An 18,806-nucleotide genomic window follows, 5' to 3' on the forward strand; every position below is an offset into this window, starting at 1 on the left:
GACGACAGACAAGTTTCATCCTTCGGACAATCGCGGGCGAGTCTGAGCGCAAGACTTGAATCGTGAAACAGAAAGTAAAAAAGAAACTATGTTGGAACTTGGATCTTGGCTCTTCTTTAGAGGGCTAGTTAATATATCAGTGCCCTCGCAGAAGCACAAAAATAGGCATTAAGTGAGATAGCGCGATCGAGTTTCAGGTTTCAGCAGTGGGATTTTGATACCAACACGAGTTAAGCTTGGACTTTGTAACAGGTGATCGATGGATTGTGGCGATGCTTCATCTTCGCTACTTGGTTGATGCTTGTGAAGAAACATTTTGCTAGTAGAAGCCAGGACGACCGGTAGTTGAACTATCGTGTAGAGATGACCTCTCTGCCAAGTCCTGTCATCTCCATGTAGGATAGTTCAGGTAAATGTGGCAGCTCATTAGATGTAAGTTTACCTAAGTAGTGCCCGTTGGGTGACGACAATGCGCTGAACACTTAGGATATCTGTGTTAGGGTCAGCTGTCATCGAGATCAACGGGCGACGAGTGTAGAGTATGATCACTCATCTTGTATTGAGGTTGTGAATACGGACCCGTCTAATGAAAGAATGTTATGCGTTTGCTGTTAGACAAGCTGGCCAATACACGGTCATGCCGATGCGGTGGTAGGATATTGGGGCGGAGAAGGAAGAGGCACTGTGATATACTGCGAGAGGAGATGGGGGCCGAGAGAGTTGGGGTTGGTATTGCCACTCCTCGACGATCCAATCAATATTGGTCCTAGACCCGCGGGGGATGTGTAGAATATCGCACCAAAGTTGTGTTCATCTTGAAGAATCTTTTCAATAATTTATATCCCGAAAAAGCTGTTGTTGATTGGTCCAAAAGTAACACTCGTTGCTGCTGGTATGCAGTGTTTGCTGGCATCTGCTTTGTCAGTAGCAAGCACTGACAGCCAGCTGGTGATATCAAGGCATCCCTATAATAAAACCAACAAAAATCAGTTAGTATAGAGTAGCGCCAAATTAAACATGCACACTGCCAATAAGTAGGCAGGCTGAGAGCCTATATGTCAACATCAAGTCCTAATCACAGAAAAGGGGTGACCAAGATGAGACTCACATATTCATCACTAACGTCTTCAGCAAAAAAAAACTAGCAACACGTTCATAAAATAATCCAAATAGCAAATTTAATTCTCAAGCTCCTCGTGTACCTTGTTAATTCCAGGTATTCGTTTAGTCTCAGCTGCAGTTGTGAAGTGTTGGTGAATAGATGAGGTCTTGATTGCGAAGCCGCCTGCCGCAACAATAGGCAGGAAAATGGAAGATAAACAATTGCTAAAATAAAAATCTATTCCACTGTTGCCTAGATCTGAATCAATGTGCTCATCACCCCCTCTCCTCCACCAACGCACGTAAACACTTCAATGCCGCGCAGCCAAAATTTCGTGGCTTCTCACTATCCACTCGAGACTCACCCCTCCCTACTCGTATGCTCTACCTCGAATCAAGCTTACTATCTTGGGTCGTCTATACTATTCACGTCGATTACATGATCGGGGCTTCCTTTGCACACCAGTGAAACACAGATGGCTCCCAAGACCGAGGGACCACCGACGTTGGTCATAGCGATCGACTTCGGCACCACGTAGGTGCTTTGTCAAGAGTTGTTTTTTGTTCTTTTTTCGATATTGACTTCACTTGGATACTCGGGTATCGCTTGGAAATCTGGTGACAGAGAGCTGGACTCGATCCAGACCGTCACAGACTGGACGACCATAAGAAACTACCGTGTCGATTCCCCCAAGGCCCCGTCAGCCATTTTCTACGGTGATAACATCAACAAAGATCCTTCATGGGGATACATGACACGCTTCGGAGATGGCATCCTGCGCTGGTTCAAACTCTTGCTTGTCAACGAAAGAGATCTCCCCGCAAATGTGCGAGATTGCGAACACCTGAAAACCGCACGAGAACTGATGCAAAAGCTCAACAAGACGCCCGTGCAAGTCTTTAGTGACTATCTTCGATATCTCTGGGAGTACAGCCGTGAGAGGATCGAGGCCTCTGAGGAGAAGGGATGGGCGAACATCTACCATATCCATTTCGTTGTCACTTTGCCTGCGATTTGGCCTCATTATGTCCGGTCGCGAATGCTCGAGGCCATGAAGATCGCTGGCCTTTTTGAAGTGGCGAAGGAGGGAAACACGACGTATGGCTTCATTTCTGAGCCCGAGGCAGCTGCCTTGACGTGTCTCAGGGAAAATGTAGGCCGGTGCACTCTTGAGGTAAGATGGCCATATCCTTCCTGTCTAATCTCTACTGACTCATCTTGTGTAGGTCGGCGATCAGTTCATTGTCTGCGATGCAGGCGGCGGCACTGTTGTAAGTCTTTACTACTAATCCATCTGCCTTTCTTCCCTTATTCTCCTTTCCTTCCTTGCTCATGCTCTACCTACTCACCAAATCTCAGGACATAATCACCTACAAAATCGAGAAACTTACCCCTTTTGTAGTCAGCGAAAGTGTCAAAGGAGATGGTAAAAATACTCTTTCAAGTTTCGTCAAGTATCATGCTAATAACTCAAGGTGGCCTATGCGGTGGCATCTTTCTCGACCAAAAGTTTCTCGAGCTACTCAGACGAACGATTCCCAAAGACATCACAAGAAGGCTTGCAAGTGAGGCTGGTCATAGGATCATGAAGGATGATTGGGAGTCCGGTATCAAAACTGCGCTTTGCAAGTCAAGTAGCCAATACGACATCAATCTTGTCTACAATGGACTAGTCGATCTCCAGTTCTTCCCCCCTTCATTTTCACTTCAGGCGTGAGTCTCTTAAACTACCTTCCGAGGATAATCTACAGTATGAGGCTAATGGACTCTCTAGAGACGTTATCCGCGAACAGGTGTACAAACCCGTGATTTGGAGAAATCAAAGAACTAATCACGACCCAGATCAGACAGGTCGAGGAGGGATACCAGAAGGCTCCCAAAGTGAGACTGTCCACCAATATGAACTGTCTCATTGTGCTAACAGTTTAGTTGGTGTTCCTGGTTGGAGGCTTCGGGAGATCCAAGTACTTGTACGAATGCCTCGATGAGACATTTGGAAAGAAATCACAAATCATCCAGAAGAGAGGGAATGACCCGTGAGTATATTCCTGAACACTACTGTTGATTGATTCACGCCCTGATCCTTCTCTAGCTGGTCTGCCGTCCTTCGCGGTACCGTTCTTCACGGGCTATCGCGCACCGGATTCGCCGATTCAATCACTGCTGTCGTCGACTCTCGGATCTCGAGACACAACTATGGCACCGTCTTCAACGACAGCCCATTTGACGAAGAAAAGCATGACATTCGGGACCGTGAATATTGCCCTTATGACAAGAATTGGATTGCGGTTGATCAAACTGAGTGGTACATCGGAATTGTGAGTCAGCACCAACTCAGCCCCCTTTTCCAAGTACTAACCGGGTTTTCAGGGTGATGCAGTATCTACCTACAAACCAGCGTCTTTCTCTTGCTACCAGGCCCTCATAAGCCCCGAACAGGGTCTACAGATAGAGATTGTCATCTCCGATTCTGCCGAGCCTCTAGCCCGAAAGGACGAATCGGTCAAGACGTTGTGCGTCATCAAAGTTTCCTTGAGTCCCCAGATATATAGCAAATTGCGAAAAGAGGTCAGCGCAGATGGTATTGCCTTTCGCCGAATCGGCTACGACCTTCGTATGATCAGTGACGGGTCCTCCCTGGAATTCGCCGTCTGGCATAAGGATCGATGCCTCACATCACAATACGTCAACTTTCAATCTACACAGATGGAAAAGGAAGAAGTGACTAATGGCGGCGATGGCGATGGCAATACCGAGATGAATAAGCCACAGGAAACGGTTAGCAGACCACCTTCCGTCATCAAAATAGAGGAGGATACAGATGAGGAGTACGTGGATTGTCCGGACCTTGAAGATGAAAGTAGCATGGGCGACCGTTCCACGACTGTTCGGGGAAGGCATGGCAGCCCGGATGATGATTTCAGCGAATGATTGTCCTTTTCGTGGCTGATGGACTTGCGCCCATCATCGGATCGCGCACGACAAGAATTTTTGGAAGCTCCCAGGGTCCCAAGTTGGGCGAGCTTGTGTTGAAACCAGGAGGTCGCTATTGCTTATAAAGGGAGAGTACCTTAGCTAAAACTATGTCATTCAATATCTAATGGTATAGTCAGGCAGCCTTTGACTTCAGGCCATCCGCCTTAAATTTGACTTTCTAACCCAACATAAACACGTTTATGAACTTTCTCATTCAACTCAATTTCCCCAACAACCCCGCACACAGCTCGTTCGCGCATTTCTGGTCTCAGGCCAAGATGCCCTGCTACTTATATATCTCGGAACGATGCCTACGCTTTGACGCAGTATCGATATCCTAACGCAATTATTAGTTTTTGGTACCATGTATACAGATATCTTCTCAGGTCTTACCGGGCCAAAGGTTACCACACTCAGCTCCCACAGGTGGGTTCCTCCATTCCGTCAGCGATGTTCATGATACAAAAGGCTGCGAGATATAACATACCACTTGTAGAACTCTTTAATGGTGATACTATTGTCATCCAACATATCTTGACATGTGTGTGGAGCGAGGAACGGCTTGTACTCCTTACAAGATTCAACAACGCCATCCTGATCACAAGGTCAGTAAAACATCTTCGATGGAGATAAGCCAAAAACGTTATGCGGACGACTCACCCTAATTGGGAGTTCAGTAGATGACGGGATTGCGCTCGATGTAGTTGACTTGGTAGTTGCAGATGGTGCCGTACTCTCGTCTTCAGGCGCCGGTGATGGAGCGTCTTCTCTATGGGCTTTCATGCAGTACCTGTACTTGACGTCCATTTCACAGTTATCCGATGATGTGTTGAGACTGGGGTTCCTAAGCATATCAAAGAAGAAGACGTTAGATCGGTAGTAGGATAGTGTTGTGCGACATATCAGAGCACTGACCAATTTTGCAGCTCTTCTAGGGTGATCCCCCAAACCGGGACAAGTCTCTCGCATTCGGATACATCGAATAGCCACGACGAGTCCGAATGAAGATCAGAGCCATCGGCATAAAGGAAACAATCATTGCGAGTTTCCTCTGCCAATGGAAGCTTTTTTGGCAGATCTGTTATCCTTGGAACAGTAAATGTTGCCTCGGGAAGTGAATCAAAAGGTGTCTCCGAAACGGACTCCAATGGAGGAACATAATCTGGGTGATCGCGGTACTTCTCGATAGGTCCGGCTGGTTCAATGCAGTAACTTTCCTTCGCAAAAAGGTTTGTACAGTTTTGGTTAACGCCCTGGTTAAGGAAAAGGAAGTCCTCAAGGGGAATGCTATACTTGACAATAACTTTATTACAGTAATCGCCAGTCACCACTCGGTAGTACTGAGCACAGTGCTTTGTCGTCCCGTTTGCGATATCTGATGGAACTGGGGCAGCGGATGGTTCAGCAGTCGATGTAGTGCTTTCAAGTGTGGAAGTTTTAAGAGGGGTGTATTCTTCATCGCCAGGAGGCTCGAGGCAAACAGTGTCACCGACAGAGCTGGCAATGTTTCTGCAAGCCTCGCCTAGAATCGGATTCCCTAGAAGGTGTTAGACTCAAAATGACATGCTATGACCGTGGCTGGGAGCTTACATGTATATAGTTGCACTTGGCTGATCTGCGCTGCTTTGGCGATGCTTGCGCATGTGTCATCGTTTGTAACAACATGCACGTTGCACTTATTCTTAATACACAGTCTGTTTCCCTCGCTTGGGAAATCAGCGCAAAAGGCTTGCAAGTCGTTGTCGCGCAGCAGAAGGGCTGTTGCAACATTCAGCGACCTGGAGACAGTTCTACAGGTATCCGACTCCTTGATGATATATTCATCTCCGTCACAGGTCCTCTGAGGCTTAGCCGTTGATACTGATGTCGGACTGGGCGGAACATTGTTAGAATCGTCTGTTATATAATTGAAAGGAAGGAATACACGTACCTATTGCTGGAGACTGTAGTGGCAAGCGGGAATCCCGTCTTTTGGCACTTTTCAGTGAGAGACTTGTAATCTGGCTGTAGATCGTAGCCATCTGGCGATCCTGCTTGTAATTGCATCTGTTTGATAGCACAGTTGTCGCACTCGCGAGCTGTCGTTGCTGTGGAAGCTCTAGTCAGTAAGTTTATAAACCATCGGTTATGGAATACCTAGAGAGTTGTACTTACATGAAGGTTCGGCGGAGCTTTCTTCCTTATCTCCAGACTGTTCATGCGCCCAAACATTACACCATCGCTGGTCATCTTTGATGCATTTTTGGTTGAAGTGGTAGAAGAGCGTGGTTCCAAGAACAGAAACGTGCTCAGGCTCAGCCGAGTTCGGATTCCATACAACGACATCTTGCTCGGAGCATTGACTCTTGAGACTAGCTGTATATTCTGCCAGAGAAGTTCGGCAGGCTGATGTACAAGCCTCTTCCAAAGAAGAAGCAGAGACGTAGTCTGTACTGGGGAAAGTACTGATGTGTTGAGGGCATGATATGTTTGCTACTAGAGCATCGATACATTTATTGGAAAGGTCGTCTGAAGGAAGAGCATCTTTTGTGACCAACTGCCAGGCAGCACTGTGGCTACCTGTTAGAGTCGCTAGAAGCAAAAAGGCCAGAAACCTAGCCATGTCTAAGAACCCAAAGATGCCTTATCTAAGGGCAGGCTTATAGGATCGGATAGTATGTCAAATAAGAAAGAGAAACGGAAAGGCGAAAAACATGATGCTTACTTAAAGGAACTGTATTCGGTTTAAAACATCGGTCAAAAGATTCCGTACAAAACTGCCGTCTACTGTGACCGGACTGCCTAACATGGTTAAGCTCGAATAAAATATTTAGAACTAACAGCTGAGGAGTAGATTCTTTCTTTTTTAAGAGTGAAAAGCTGTTGGTTGTTGTATAGATCCACGAGAATGGAGTCTAATTTACTTGGATTGACCCTTGTAGAGGCCCGAGCTGGCCAAACTTGACTCAAGTAACATCTGGTGGGCTATAAGTGCTTAGGCTGCTTGCAAATAAGAAGCTATAAAGAATTTATATATATACATATATATCGAGATGGCAGAATATGTACGAAGTACAGGCCGATAAAATGGTATATATATTAAAACAAAGACTGTTTTGAGGTCGTTCTAAAATAGTGCTATTCCAACGGCTACCACCCCATAGGTTCGGTCCGTTCGGTAATACCCCTGCATAGGTAGGCAAAGTCCCTGCAGATCCTAAAAGTAAAGACCCGCTGTTGGTTGTCTCCCGTGGATCTTCTTTCGGTAGCATTGCGATGGAATTCAAAGACGATGTATCCTATCACAACATTCTAAACAAGACATTTATGGAAGCAGAAGTTACGCCAAGGTTATTACTCCACAAACAACCAACAGATAATAATCAAACTAAACCAACTACCCATGCTGAGGCCTCAGTTTAGCTAAGGACATGACTATCCGGTTTCGAATTGAATCATGCGCTGTACGGATAGGACTTAACCCTTTGACCTCGGGAGACGGTTAACGAACAGCCATGGAATTCTTTTTCGCTTCGTCTGTGGTGGATAAGGACTTGCAAGGCCTGAGTATACCTATATAGGACTGTTATCTTGATCTTCCTCTTCTTATTAAAATGGCTGTTGATTCACCATGTTGTGTTTGACTGACACCGTTCATCATCTCCCTCCCCCCTTCATTTGCAATCTCAAGTCCGTCTTTACTGCATAGTCATTCAGCATACATCTTTTGCATTTTATGCATACCTCCGGGAATAGAAAAATCAAAGAAATCTGCAATACTTCTTGTCATTTTTGCGACCTCCATCCAGGCTTTCTGGTACAAACATAAACAGCCTAAGAAGTCTGATCTAAGTAGCATAAACTGGCCTACTAATTTCGTCTCTTACGCGTCGGGCGGCCAATTTTTCTGATACCTACCTAAGAATGCCTCTCAAGTATCTAGTACTTGCCGTGCTGGCACTCAGTCCAACCTCAGTCTTGGGCATTCCCCCCCACCACCACCACCATCACCAGCACTTCCACAACCTTCACAAGAATGCCCTCGAGTCTCGTGTTTCCATGGATGGTGGATCGCAGCCTGTATGCCCCCCAATTCCCGAGACCTTGACGGTTGCGGACGATATGATAGCAAAACTCCGCGGCGAAACTTGTGAGCGACAGGTCGAGTTCTCCATCGCTTCTATGAAGATAGCCGCTGCTACAGAACCCGACCCGGATGACCCCTACGCCTGTGACCAGAACAAACCCTGCAGCAACCATGCTTGCTGTGGTAAGAATGGCGTCTGTGGATATGGTCCAAATTTCTGCGGAACCAACGGTAAATCTCCCAACGACAAGTGTTGGAGCAACTGCGACGCTCATGCTGAGTGTGGTCGGTTTGCAAAGACCAAGGGTCAGCTCTGTCCCTTGAATGTTTGTTGTAGTGAGTACGGGTTCTGTGGTATGACTGGCGAATTCTGCAAAGAGTCTCGTGAGAAAGACAAAGGCTGCCAGAGCAAATGCAAACAGCCTGGATCAGGCTCTTCAGGAGGCGATGTTCAGAAACGCATTATCGGTTACTACGAAGCGTGGAACTATAAAAAAAAGTGCATTGGCATGAGTATGGAAGACATACCGGTTGACAGTCTTACCCATATCTACTATTCCTTTGCCTATATTACGCCTGATACTTATGATATCGTCCCTATGGATGATGCTAAGGATGGCAAGCTAAGTACTGATACTTTCACCGAGTTTGCAGGTCTTAAGAGGAAGAACCCTTCCCTTAAGGCCATTATCGCTCTTGGCGGCTGGACATTTAACGACAACCATACAATCTACCAGCCTGTCTTTAGTGATCTGGTGTCAAGTGAGGTTAAGCGGTTACGCTTTGTCGCCAAGCTTGAGACCTTCATGGAACGGTATGGCTTCGATGGTGTGGATATTGACTGGGAGTACCCAGGCGCTGGTGATCGAGGCGGCCATAAGGACGACGGCGAAAACCTAACAAAACTCTTCAAAACGATGCGAAGTTCATTCGACTTCAACCTATCTGGCGGCCACAAGGAGATCTCGTTCACTGCACCCACAAGTTATTGGTACCTGCAGCACTTTCACCTAAAATCATCTGCCGAGGCTGTTGACTATATTAACGTCATGTCCTATGATTTGCATGGCGTATGGGATGCCAAAAACCCTATAGGCTCTAAAGTGCTTTCTCATTCAAACCTGACAGAGATTGAGCTCGCCTTGGATCTTCTCTGGCGTAACGAGGTCGATCCTGCCAAGGTCAATATGGGGCTGGGCTTCTATGGTAGATCATTCCAACTCGCAGATCCCGCATGCAATACACCAGGCTGTTTATTCAAGGGCGGCGGTGCCAAAGGACCCTGTACTGCCAGTTCGGGGACATTAGCATATTTTGAGATTATGGATATAATCAAAAAGAATAATCTCACGCCTTACCATGACGAGAAGGCTGCGGTCAAGTATACCACGTGGGACAATGATCAGTGGATATCCTTTGACGACTTCGATACTTTCCAGCAAAAGATCGAATTTGCCAACTCGCTGGGACTCGGCGGTGTGCTCATTTGGGCCATTGACTTGGACACCAAAGACCTTGATGCCCTGTCTGCTGTATTATATCCCAAGAGATTGAGAGAGTACAAAGACAAGTCGACCAAAGACAACTGGGCAAGTCTTGAGAAAGGTCATTGCCGGTTAACGGAATGCGGAGTGACTGGATGCCGATCAGGCGAGATCAAGATCAGTGACCCACAGTGCAGCAAGGACTTCCGTAAGCAAAGCGTCTGCTGTCCCTTTTCGTCAGCCCCCAACCCCAAAAAATGGTCAGTATATTGTTTTCTTTTTGTGTGGGTTTTCAACGATTTTCAAAGTTTCAGTATTCTTTCTATACTTATAGCTCGTTGTTATCGCATCTTGGTGTATGCATCATGTGACCTGCCACATGATACGTCGCAGCACTGATGACATCACATTTGACCAAGCCGCAGGGTACAGAAAAATTGGCCACCAGAAGCATGGGACGAAATTATTAGGTCAGCTTATGCGGCTTAGACAAGACTTTTAGGTTCTTTATTTTTACACCCTAAGACTTCGGAGGCCAACTTTCCTGCTACCCGCAACCTCAACCCACGGGGGCTGCTGAGCAGTGCTTTTGTGTTTTGTGGGAATAATCTTTCTACGCACTGACTACCTAGGTAGCCGGGAAGCGAGCAAGCTACGAGTATGACTCAAAGCTGTAGGGTGAGGGGAAAAGTCAGTATTTGACTTTGGAAATCGCGGAAAACCACTAAATTCTATCTGAAGTCGCTAACCTGTCTATAGCACTTGGAGAGGTAACGATCCTTGGTGCAACGGTCGCTGCCACGATGGTGAGGTTGCGATACAGTCCTCGAAGTTTGGTGCCGGCAATACAGCCGGTTGGTGTACAGATGGTCATAAGTTCCTGTGCTGCGAAGCCGAAGCCAAGATACCTGACTGCAGATGGACAGATTGCGATAAGGAGTGCCACTCGGATGAGAACGAGTTGACTTGGAAGTACAACAGCTGTGGCGGCAATAAATGGAAGCGATTCTGCTGCAGCAAAGACGAGGAGTGGAGTAACTGCAAGTGGCACGGCGAAAAGGGAAAATGCTACGATAACCACTGCGATACAGGTTGGCAGGTGTCCCTTACCAATTCCTATGACGGTGAAGGCGATACTTGTGGCAGCTGGTATCTCCGTGAGAGAACCTTCTGCTGTGACCCCCCCAAAGGGGAGTCGCCGTTTCTCCCAGTTCCTCTTGAATATCTCTTTGAGAACCCTCCAGACAAGGAGAGCGCTGATACGGACTGGACCCTCAAGGTTGATAGCACTTACGGAGGCTCTGAGACAGGCTTTGCAGAGGATCCCGAGAACTCGGCGTTTGGCTTCGTTGTCATGACAAGCCCCGAGGAACTCCAAGTCTCTATTGATAAGCGCGATGGTTCCCATTGGGACGTGTTTGACTGTTTCGATTCCACAACTGTCGGCGAACATCGGGTACGCATGGCATGTACCGATCGGAGCGAAAACTCCAATTGCGACAAAATTCACTTAGGTCATGGCGCTCCGGGTACCATTCTGGAAATGCCTGATGGATGCGGACCAGGACGATATGCTGTTGCGAAGCATATGGTGCCCAGCAGCAACCAAACGCTACCTCCTCACCTTGCACGTTGTGGACTTGAATCCTCTGAACAAGTCTACGACCTTGTGTTCGATTACAATTTTAAGCGTGTCCCTCGTGATCTGGGAACCACTCAGATGCGAATAGACTACAGTAACAAAGACGGTTATTGGGATACAGTGGTCAATAAGGCGGCGGACAAAAAGAAGCGATCTCTAAAGAGACATGCCAAAAGGAATCTCGAGGATGTAGGCGGTTCTCACAGACGCTGGCTTGAGGAGGAATGGCGCGATGACAAACATTTCGGCAGCCTGAATAAGGAGGAGCTTCATAAACGCTGGTTTGGCCACGATGTGCTCGATTGGCTCAAACAACTTGTCAGTGGCAAGAACAGTGGCTTAGGTGCCGGCCGCAGCCATAAGTACCACGATGAATTCACGCTCAGCATCGTCGACCAGAGGTTCACATGTCCAGACATAAACGTGGATGGAAAGCTTGAAGTCTCTGCACAAACCGAAGTCGACCTTGAGACCAGCTACGGATTTACGCTCATAGCTACGCTTGGAGGGAAATCGGGTATCGAAATAAGCGACTCATACCTTTACTTCCGCAACAAAGGCGAAGTTCGTGCCAAGTTCGTGGTTGACGCAACTGTCACAGCTCGTTTTGACACCGAAGATGTCCTCATGTTCTCTGCAGATAAGTTCGGGGCTACCTTCTCAGTTCCTGGCATTGTCACTGTTGGCCCTAACTTCAAGCTGTACGGCAGGCTTGAGGGAGAGGCTACACTTGGTGTAAACTTTGAGAGCCAGGTTAAGCTTGCTGAGTGGGATGTTCGTCAGACATACCCAGTTGCAAACGACGACTGGGACCCTAAAGCCGAGACCAGTCTCAAAAAGGACGGGACTCAGAACGTTCTGGAACCCGAGTTTGGGTATGGCGTTTCGCTTAGTGGTTATTTAAGTGCTTCTGTGAAGCCTACTATCACCTTCGGTATCGACTTTAACGACGACTTTGTTTCCCTTGACTCTTGCAGCGTCAATCTTGTTGCTGATGGCCATGTTACATTCCACGCTGAAGCTGAAACTGGCAGTAAAGGGAATTCGTTCTGCTACGGGATCGACGCTGGAGCTAGCTTGTACGCCACACTCGATGCACCAGATGCATTCTCATGGGCCCTGTCCAGGTCTCACTTCCAAATCGGAAGTACGGGAGATAGACAGATTTACCCAACAAACGGAAAGCAGACCTGCATTACTTCCGATTCAAAACGCAAAAGAAGCCCCCTAGGACGGTTCACATCGACATCCAAGGACCCTTTTGTCGGACACGGATCATCTGTCTCGCATGGACTGAAGAAGCGAGAGACATATGGCCCATTGGTCCCTAGGATCGACGGACTTTTTTGCCCTGGCGACATCGATCTTGGTCGGGTTCCAAAATGTCTGGAATGTGAAGACGATGACGATGAATATGAGAACAAGAGCGACAAAGAAAAGCGCGATGATTCTGGCTCTGATCTCGGAACATGTTGGCTCGATCCGGATAGCACTCGTGAGCCTACCTGTCCTGCCAGTATGGAGGAGAGGAACTTTCCAATTGAGCCACAACGGTTGGAGACGAGAAGTGATAGAGAGAAAAAAGAGGTTGAATGGACACACGATGGCTACGACTACACGCTTAGCCTAGGCACATACCCTACCTGCTCTTATGCTCCATCTGGTGTTGCCCGATGGTATGGATATCCGAAAACGCAGGAAAAGGGCTGCGAGGCCAAATTGAGTAAATTGAGCCTAAAACAGGTCAAGTCAGACGATTATGCTAGTAGGTGTAATCCCATAATTCCTATGTCACCTTCATGTATTAACCAATGTCACAGCCGAACACGTTTACGAAGTCCAACTCGTTCAAAGGTTCATGAGATGGCTTTACCAAACTGATCTTTTGCCAGGTGGGTACGCAAAGCCATCGGAAGGATGGGTTGCCGAAGTCCTTATAGGCATAGAAGGGCCAAGTGGCGATAGAACATTCAGGCCATCTATTTATCAGGAAGATGATGTTTGGGCTGAGATGGTTCGTGGATTACCGGGTAATCACAACCTCAAAGGGCTTGCGCTTTGCCATAAGGGCGTGAATGGCAGAAAGGGCAATTTGTTCGGTGGCAAAAAACTGAGTCCAGAGTTCAGCAACGTAGACAGGGATCATCGCCTCAATCACCGCAATGTAAGTGCTGGGAAAAGTTTGAATATTCTCAAAGGCTAATTTCCTCAATGCAGGTTGCTGGAGTGTTCTACTACATGAATTTACCCGAGATTTGGGCAAAATTCTACGATGTTTCCCGACATATGGAGACTGTTTTAGAACAATTCGATAGGGAATATCTGTGGGGGCAGGATACTATTCACAGCGACGGCGAGCTTGGTCTCCCTGACCGCATCCCTGGGCAGCCCGAAGCAGGTCTACGTGACTTGTACTGCTTCTGGATCGAAAAGATACTGGGAGAAGTTGAAATCGCTGCCCGAGACTGGCTCACCCAAGCTACCAACCAATACGATGCCAGGTTTAAGGGAACTCCCAGACATCAAGACTGGACCAGCCGTATATTCAACGACAATGGGTATATCAGTAAAAAGACGCTGAAGTTTAATGGAGCGCGCGGCCATGGCGCCCGTAATGATGAAAACCCAAGAATCTGGGCGCAGAGTAATTTCGAAAAGTTGTGGAAGCCTAGTCTTGGTGCGGCTGGACCTTTTTGAGGCTCTGAGCCTCGGCAGGGTATCAGAAACTTTGGCCGCTTGAAGTATAAGAGACGAAATTAGTTAGTTAATTTATGCTCGGTTCGACGTGATTTTCAAAGTCCAGTATTGACTTCGTCCCTCACTTGGCGGTTTTGAGTTATAATTGACTTGAAGAAGTCTTAGAATCACGATGAATCATTACGTGCTCGCCACTATCTCATTGGACATATGCTTATCTTGTTGCACAGGGTCGTTTTAACTTCGCTACCACGACGCCCATCCCAATTCCCGAGCAATGGAAGTTGCTGACACGGTTGAATGGTACCAATCAGGAGATCTACTGTTCAGAAACCACCCCCACAGATCCTGGCCCTCAGACGTTTGGTCCTCCTTTCTATACTTAGCTGATACCCGTGTTGTTACCATAGGGTCCTGCGGGTATATCCTTTCACCAGGCTCGTAATCCTCATCCGTCAGTGCTGGATCGAACTCAACAACATCAATTTCCATTTCGTCGCTATCGTGGTTCCAAGTCGGATCCTTGTATATGCAGACGAAGTGGTGATAGGACATATTCCCCGGGTACCTCTGTGACGCAGGCAGGCCAGGGAGTTTGCCTCGGGACCCTCGCACAGCTGCATATTCGGGATCTTTTTCAGCTCTCTCAGCCTCTCGGACCTGCTCAAAGTCGTCACCACGAGACTCGAGCTCCTCGCGGTAATGTTGAGCACAGTCGGCACGACTACCGCCAGGGATGCAAAAAAGCTCATATCGCATACGGTCGCCATACCCTTCTTGTATATCATGCCGAAGACGACGCGTATCAAGCTCATCGAGACTGAAGTCAGGATGAACAAAGTAGAAACACCAACTTGTAAGTGGAGGTATGGTTTCTTCTGGCTGGGCGCACCAGGCCATCTTTGCTGGTCGGCCTGCATGATCTGTAAAGTCGACGACATGATTCTTGGCGGCATTCGCCTTTAATCTGGGCATAATGGGCAGGTAGGTATAGTTGACGGGGGTTATTTTAGGCAGGTTAAGAAATTTTAGTTGCAGAGCATTGTGCGATTTTTGAATGCCCAGGCCGACAGCGCAATAGTTACTAAACTATAGGTATTTATGTACCTAACAGGGGTGCAACAATAATTGCTAACCCACCTACTAGTAGGTATGGACATATAATGCATGTATATCTTTCCCTTGCAAATTGTTTCCTACTAACCTTAGTCTGGGAAAAAGAATTATATTCCAGCCAGATAATATATTACAGATTAAAAAAAAAGGCTAAATATAGATAGATTTTAACTAATGGAGAAGAAGTTGGGTATAATAGTACTAAAAAAAAATAGTAATATAGCAGCTACTGGTTTCGATCCAGTGACCTCCGGGTTATGAGCCCGGCTGAGGAATTGTTAGTGCGAATTTGGGGATAGAAGATTCGAGTAAACGTACCGCGCTTCCACTGCGCCAAGCTGCTTTCCTTATTAATAGAAGAGCTTCAATTTGAAGTCAATATACTATTATTCATGCCTACCTCTCCAAGTAGGGGCACTTTTACGTATCAAACTCTAACTATATCTATAAAGATTTAATAAATAAATAAAATATAGTTATACTGAGCTTTTCCCACATAATAAAGTTCCTATTTAAATAATATAATATATATTTAGTTTTAAATATTCTATAGAACGTAATTTTTATTTTATAAATAGGAATGAGGTAGGGGTGGGGGATGAGGACAAGGAGTAAGTGCGGTTATATAAGAAGTTCTTATCCTCTATGCTGGCGAAGACAAACGGATTTATTATTTCCTTATCAATGAGTAATGGAACTTCCATCATTCCGGGCCGTTGTAAGATCCTCCTTCCTTTTGCTTTGCTTTCATATTGGCTACTGATTGGGATACATGCATTCGTGCCTCAGCTGATTGATGACAGAACGTTGTATCACATTAGGCATCAGCATCACAAAGTGCCATGATGGCCAAACTCATTTGCACCATTGTTCTTCTCTTTCTTTTATCATTTAATTAAAAACACGAGCCATGGAGAAGGTAGTAGAAGCCTGTATCAGTTCAACAAACGTTACGCCTCACTGGCTGCCAGGCGAAAATGCATTCTGGTACAAGCAGAGTCACGAGCCAGGCAAACATGAGTTCTTCCTTGTCGACATTATTCAAAAAAGCCGAGAGCTTGCATTCGATCACAAGTTGCTTGCCGAGGTCCTACGACAAAAGACAAACGAGGAGGGCAACGACCTGGCCCTGCCGTTTGCCTTTATTGAACCTGTACCCGAGGAATCATGCATTCGATTCCGTTTCGATAATCGCAAATGGCAATTCGGGCCAGAAGATAAACTTGAAGAGTGGGATGGTGACTTTGCAACAGAGCCAGAGTGCCTACTTCAGAAAGAAGCCCCTTCCTCGCATAATCACACCGACGTCACGGTTGATTTCGTAAACCGGACTGGAAAGACACTCAAGGTGTACTGGATCGACTGGGATGGAAAGCCTGTATACTACAGGACAATCAAGAACGGTCAGACAAAGCGTCAACTTACCTACGTGGGCCATGTTTGGCGACTCGTAGATGTCTCAGATGAGAAGTTCAGGGCAGTCTATGCGGCACTTGACGTGGGCATTCATGCCGCTATCATTGAGAGTCTTAGTGATTCCATTCCAGAAGCATCCCCGTCTAGTGATGATGGGAAGTCCGAGGCCGACGAGGACCCATCCGAAGTCGAGAACGGCGCCTGTCATGTCAAAGAGTTCAATCTTTGGTATAAGGACGACGATGGCCAAGACATTCAATTGTCCAAGGACGGCACTGAAGATAATCAGTTTGATAAGATCCGCATATATCCTTCGACAGATGGGAAATATGTAGTTGCGTGGCAGTATACCCCAGCACAAGATCACAAAATCAACCTAGTGGAATCGTCTCCAGAGGACCAGATCGAGCCGAAACTCCACACAAAAAAGTACCTCAAACCGGGCGATCGTGTGAGGATAGACAGACCTCGTCTTTTTGATCTCAAGAGCCGAAACGAAGTTTCAACAGACGACACGCTTTTTAAGAACCCCTACAAGCTGAATCATCTCAAGTGGAAGGAGAATAACACAGAGTACCTCTTCTACTTTAATGAACGCGGCCATCAGACTGTCAGGGTTATAGGCATCAGCACCGACGGAAGCGTTAGGACAATTGTCGAGGAGACAAGCGACACTTTCGTCGACTATACAAAGTCATACTACAAATTCCTCAAGGAGTCGGACGAACTTCTATGGACGAGCGAGCGGGATGGATACAACCACCTCTATCTCGTTGACATGGCCACCGGTACTATCAAAACGCAAATAACAAAGGGATCCTGGATGGTCAATGTTATAGAGTTTGTGGATAAAGATGCACGCCGAATATGGTTCCAGGCTTATGGGCTCAAGGATAGTGAGGATCCGTACCATGCACATTTGGCCCGAGTCAACTTTGACGGATCAGACTTCAAGATTCTTACAGAGGGCGATGGAACTCATTCCTGGACATTATCCCCTGGCAAGCGATACTTGACAGACACCTGGTCAAGGGTTGACTCTCCACCCACAACAGTCCTCCGTGACGGTGAGTCGGGAGAGCAGATAATGGAGCTCGGAAAGGGGGACCAGAAGGATTTGAAAGACAAAGGATGTTCTTTGCCAGAAAGATTTGTTGCTCCTGGCCGTGATGGCGAGACTCTCATCTATGGAATCATCGTCCGCCCGGCCGACTTTGACAGCATCAAGAAGTACCCCGTTCTCGACGATATATACGCCGGACCGCATGACTTTCACGTCCCCAAAGCCTTCACATCACTATCGCGTGAACGACTATGGGCTGATAAAGGCTATATCGTAGTAGAGATCGACGGAATGGGCACAGACTGGCGTAGCAAAAGCTTCCATAATGTCTGCTACAAGAATCTTCACGACTCGGGACTTCCGGATCATATCGCCTGGTTAAAGAGTGCGGCATCAACTCGGCCATGGATGGATCTATCTCGTGTAGGAATTATGGGCGGGTCAGCAGGGGGTCAGAATGCCGTGGCAGGAATGCTTCATCACAGCGACTTTTTCAAAGCAGGTGTCGCAGACTCGGGGTGTCACGATAACCGTATGGACAAGATATGGTGGAATGAGTTATGGATGGGATATCCAGTCGATGAAGCATATGAGAAGTCGTCCAACATTACGCACGCTTCCAAGCTTAAAGGTCCGCTGATGCTGATTGTTGGAGACGTTGACAAAAACGTTGACCCGTCTTCAACATTTCAGATGGTGAATGCTTTGAACAAGGCAGGTAAGAATTATGAGTTTCTATTGATTCCTGGGGGTGAGCATTGCAGTGGTGGTGGGAAGTATGGTCTTGCTCGTCAAAGTGAGTTTTTTAAGCGGAATTTGCAACAAGAATCGACATTTCGAGTAGATTTTTATGATGATTCTTCTCAAGGCTGAGGACTTGGAGGAGTAAATCTCTTATTAGTTGAATTGATGGGTTGGACAAACTGAGTTTGAATTGCTGCCGTTGAATCCTTGTTTGAGAGCTCCAGATAGTTTTTAGTGCAACATGAAGGGTCGTTGTCAAACAGCTCCTCATAAGCTACTACCCACTACAAACATTAACCAAACAATTGGCTAGTTGTCGAGTATTCAATTGAGAAATATTGGATTGAATTGCCTTTGTTAGACAAACTCTTAATTGGAGGCGCTTTGCTTTTATCCCAATAGGTAGAGCAATAGCAGAGCAAGTAATTGAGTATTGAACAGCTGGCCTTCTGCAATAGGTCCCCTCCTCCACTAAAAAAAAAAGTACCCAGAGGTAGGGA

The 18,806-nt window shown here is 46.8% G+C and overlaps 5 protein-coding genes and 1 non-coding gene across 6 annotated transcripts; 3 read left to right on the forward strand and 3 right to left on the reverse strand.

Moving 5' to 3' along the window:
• Positions 1-1,577: 1,577 nt before the first annotated feature.
• Positions 1,578-4,401, forward strand: EDB82DRAFT_558386 (uncharacterized protein; the record flags this gene model as incomplete). Its single annotated transcript, XM_065609703.1, has 10 exons — positions 1,578-1,636; positions 1,727-2,276; positions 2,329-2,373; positions 2,462-2,528; positions 2,578-2,815; positions 2,877-2,895; positions 2,945-2,983; positions 3,032-3,138; positions 3,195-3,420; positions 3,473-4,401. The coding sequence occupies 10 exons, from the start codon at positions 1,578-1,580 to the stop codon at positions 4,031-4,033; spliced, it is 1,911 nt and encodes a 636-aa protein (XP_065463963.1). The 3' UTR covers positions 4,034-4,401.
• EDB82DRAFT_506277 (uncharacterized protein) lies at positions 4,144-7,148 on the reverse strand. Its single transcript, XM_025727397.2, has 8 exons — positions 6,233-7,148; positions 6,009-6,165; positions 5,669-5,949; positions 4,994-5,615; positions 4,739-4,922; positions 4,566-4,672; positions 4,472-4,512; positions 4,144-4,415 (listed from the first exon to the last, which is right to left on the reverse strand). Exons 1-8 carry the CDS (start codon positions 6,678-6,680, stop codon positions 4,390-4,392), a joined length of 1,866 nt encoding a protein of 621 aa, XP_025581868.2. The 5' UTR covers positions 6,681-7,148; the 3' UTR covers positions 4,144-4,389.
• Positions 7,149-8,106: 958 nt separating this feature from the next.
• On the forward strand, positions 8,107-14,064 carry EDB82DRAFT_567906 (glycosyl hydrolases family 18-domain-containing protein). Its single transcript, XM_065609857.1, has 4 exons — positions 8,107-9,888; positions 10,388-13,035; positions 13,091-13,434; positions 13,488-14,064. Exons 1-4 carry the CDS (start codon positions 8,117-8,119, stop codon positions 13,965-13,967), a joined length of 5,244 nt encoding a protein of 1,747 aa, XP_065463964.1. The 5' UTR covers positions 8,107-8,116; the 3' UTR covers positions 13,968-14,064.
• A 2-nt stretch (positions 14,065-14,066) lies between these two features.
• EDB82DRAFT_577114 (uncharacterized protein) lies at positions 14,067-15,285 on the reverse strand. The gene has a single exon (XM_025727399.2). It carries the CDS (start codon positions 14,940-14,942, stop codon positions 14,214-14,216), a length of 729 nt encoding a protein of 242 aa, XP_025581870.1. The 5' UTR covers positions 14,943-15,285; the 3' UTR covers positions 14,067-14,213.
• Positions 15,286-15,303: 18 nt separating this feature from the next.
• EDB82DRAFT_t224 lies at positions 15,304-15,426 on the reverse strand. Its single transcript has one exon. It is a non-coding gene; the product is annotated as a tRNA-Lys (tRNA).
• A 248-nt stretch (positions 15,427-15,674) lies between these two features.
• EDB82DRAFT_464130 (Alpha/Beta hydrolase protein) lies at positions 15,675-18,706 on the forward strand. Its single transcript, XM_065607891.1, has 2 exons — positions 15,675-15,801; positions 15,887-18,706. Exon 2 carries the CDS (start codon positions 15,994-15,996, stop codon positions 18,433-18,435), a length of 2,442 nt encoding a protein of 813 aa, XP_065463965.1. The 5' UTR covers positions 15,675-15,801; positions 15,887-15,993; the 3' UTR covers positions 18,436-18,706.
• The last annotated feature ends 100 nt before the right edge of the window (positions 18,707-18,806 follow it).

The sequence above is a fragment of the Fusarium venenatum genome (genome assembly GCF_020744135.1).
Source record: "Fusarium venenatum strain MPI-CAGE-CH-0201 chromosome Unknown EDB82scaffold_3, whole genome shotgun sequence".
In the NCBI taxonomy this organism is placed as follows: Eukaryota; Fungi; Ascomycota; class Sordariomycetes; order Hypocreales; family Nectriaceae; genus Fusarium; species Fusarium venenatum.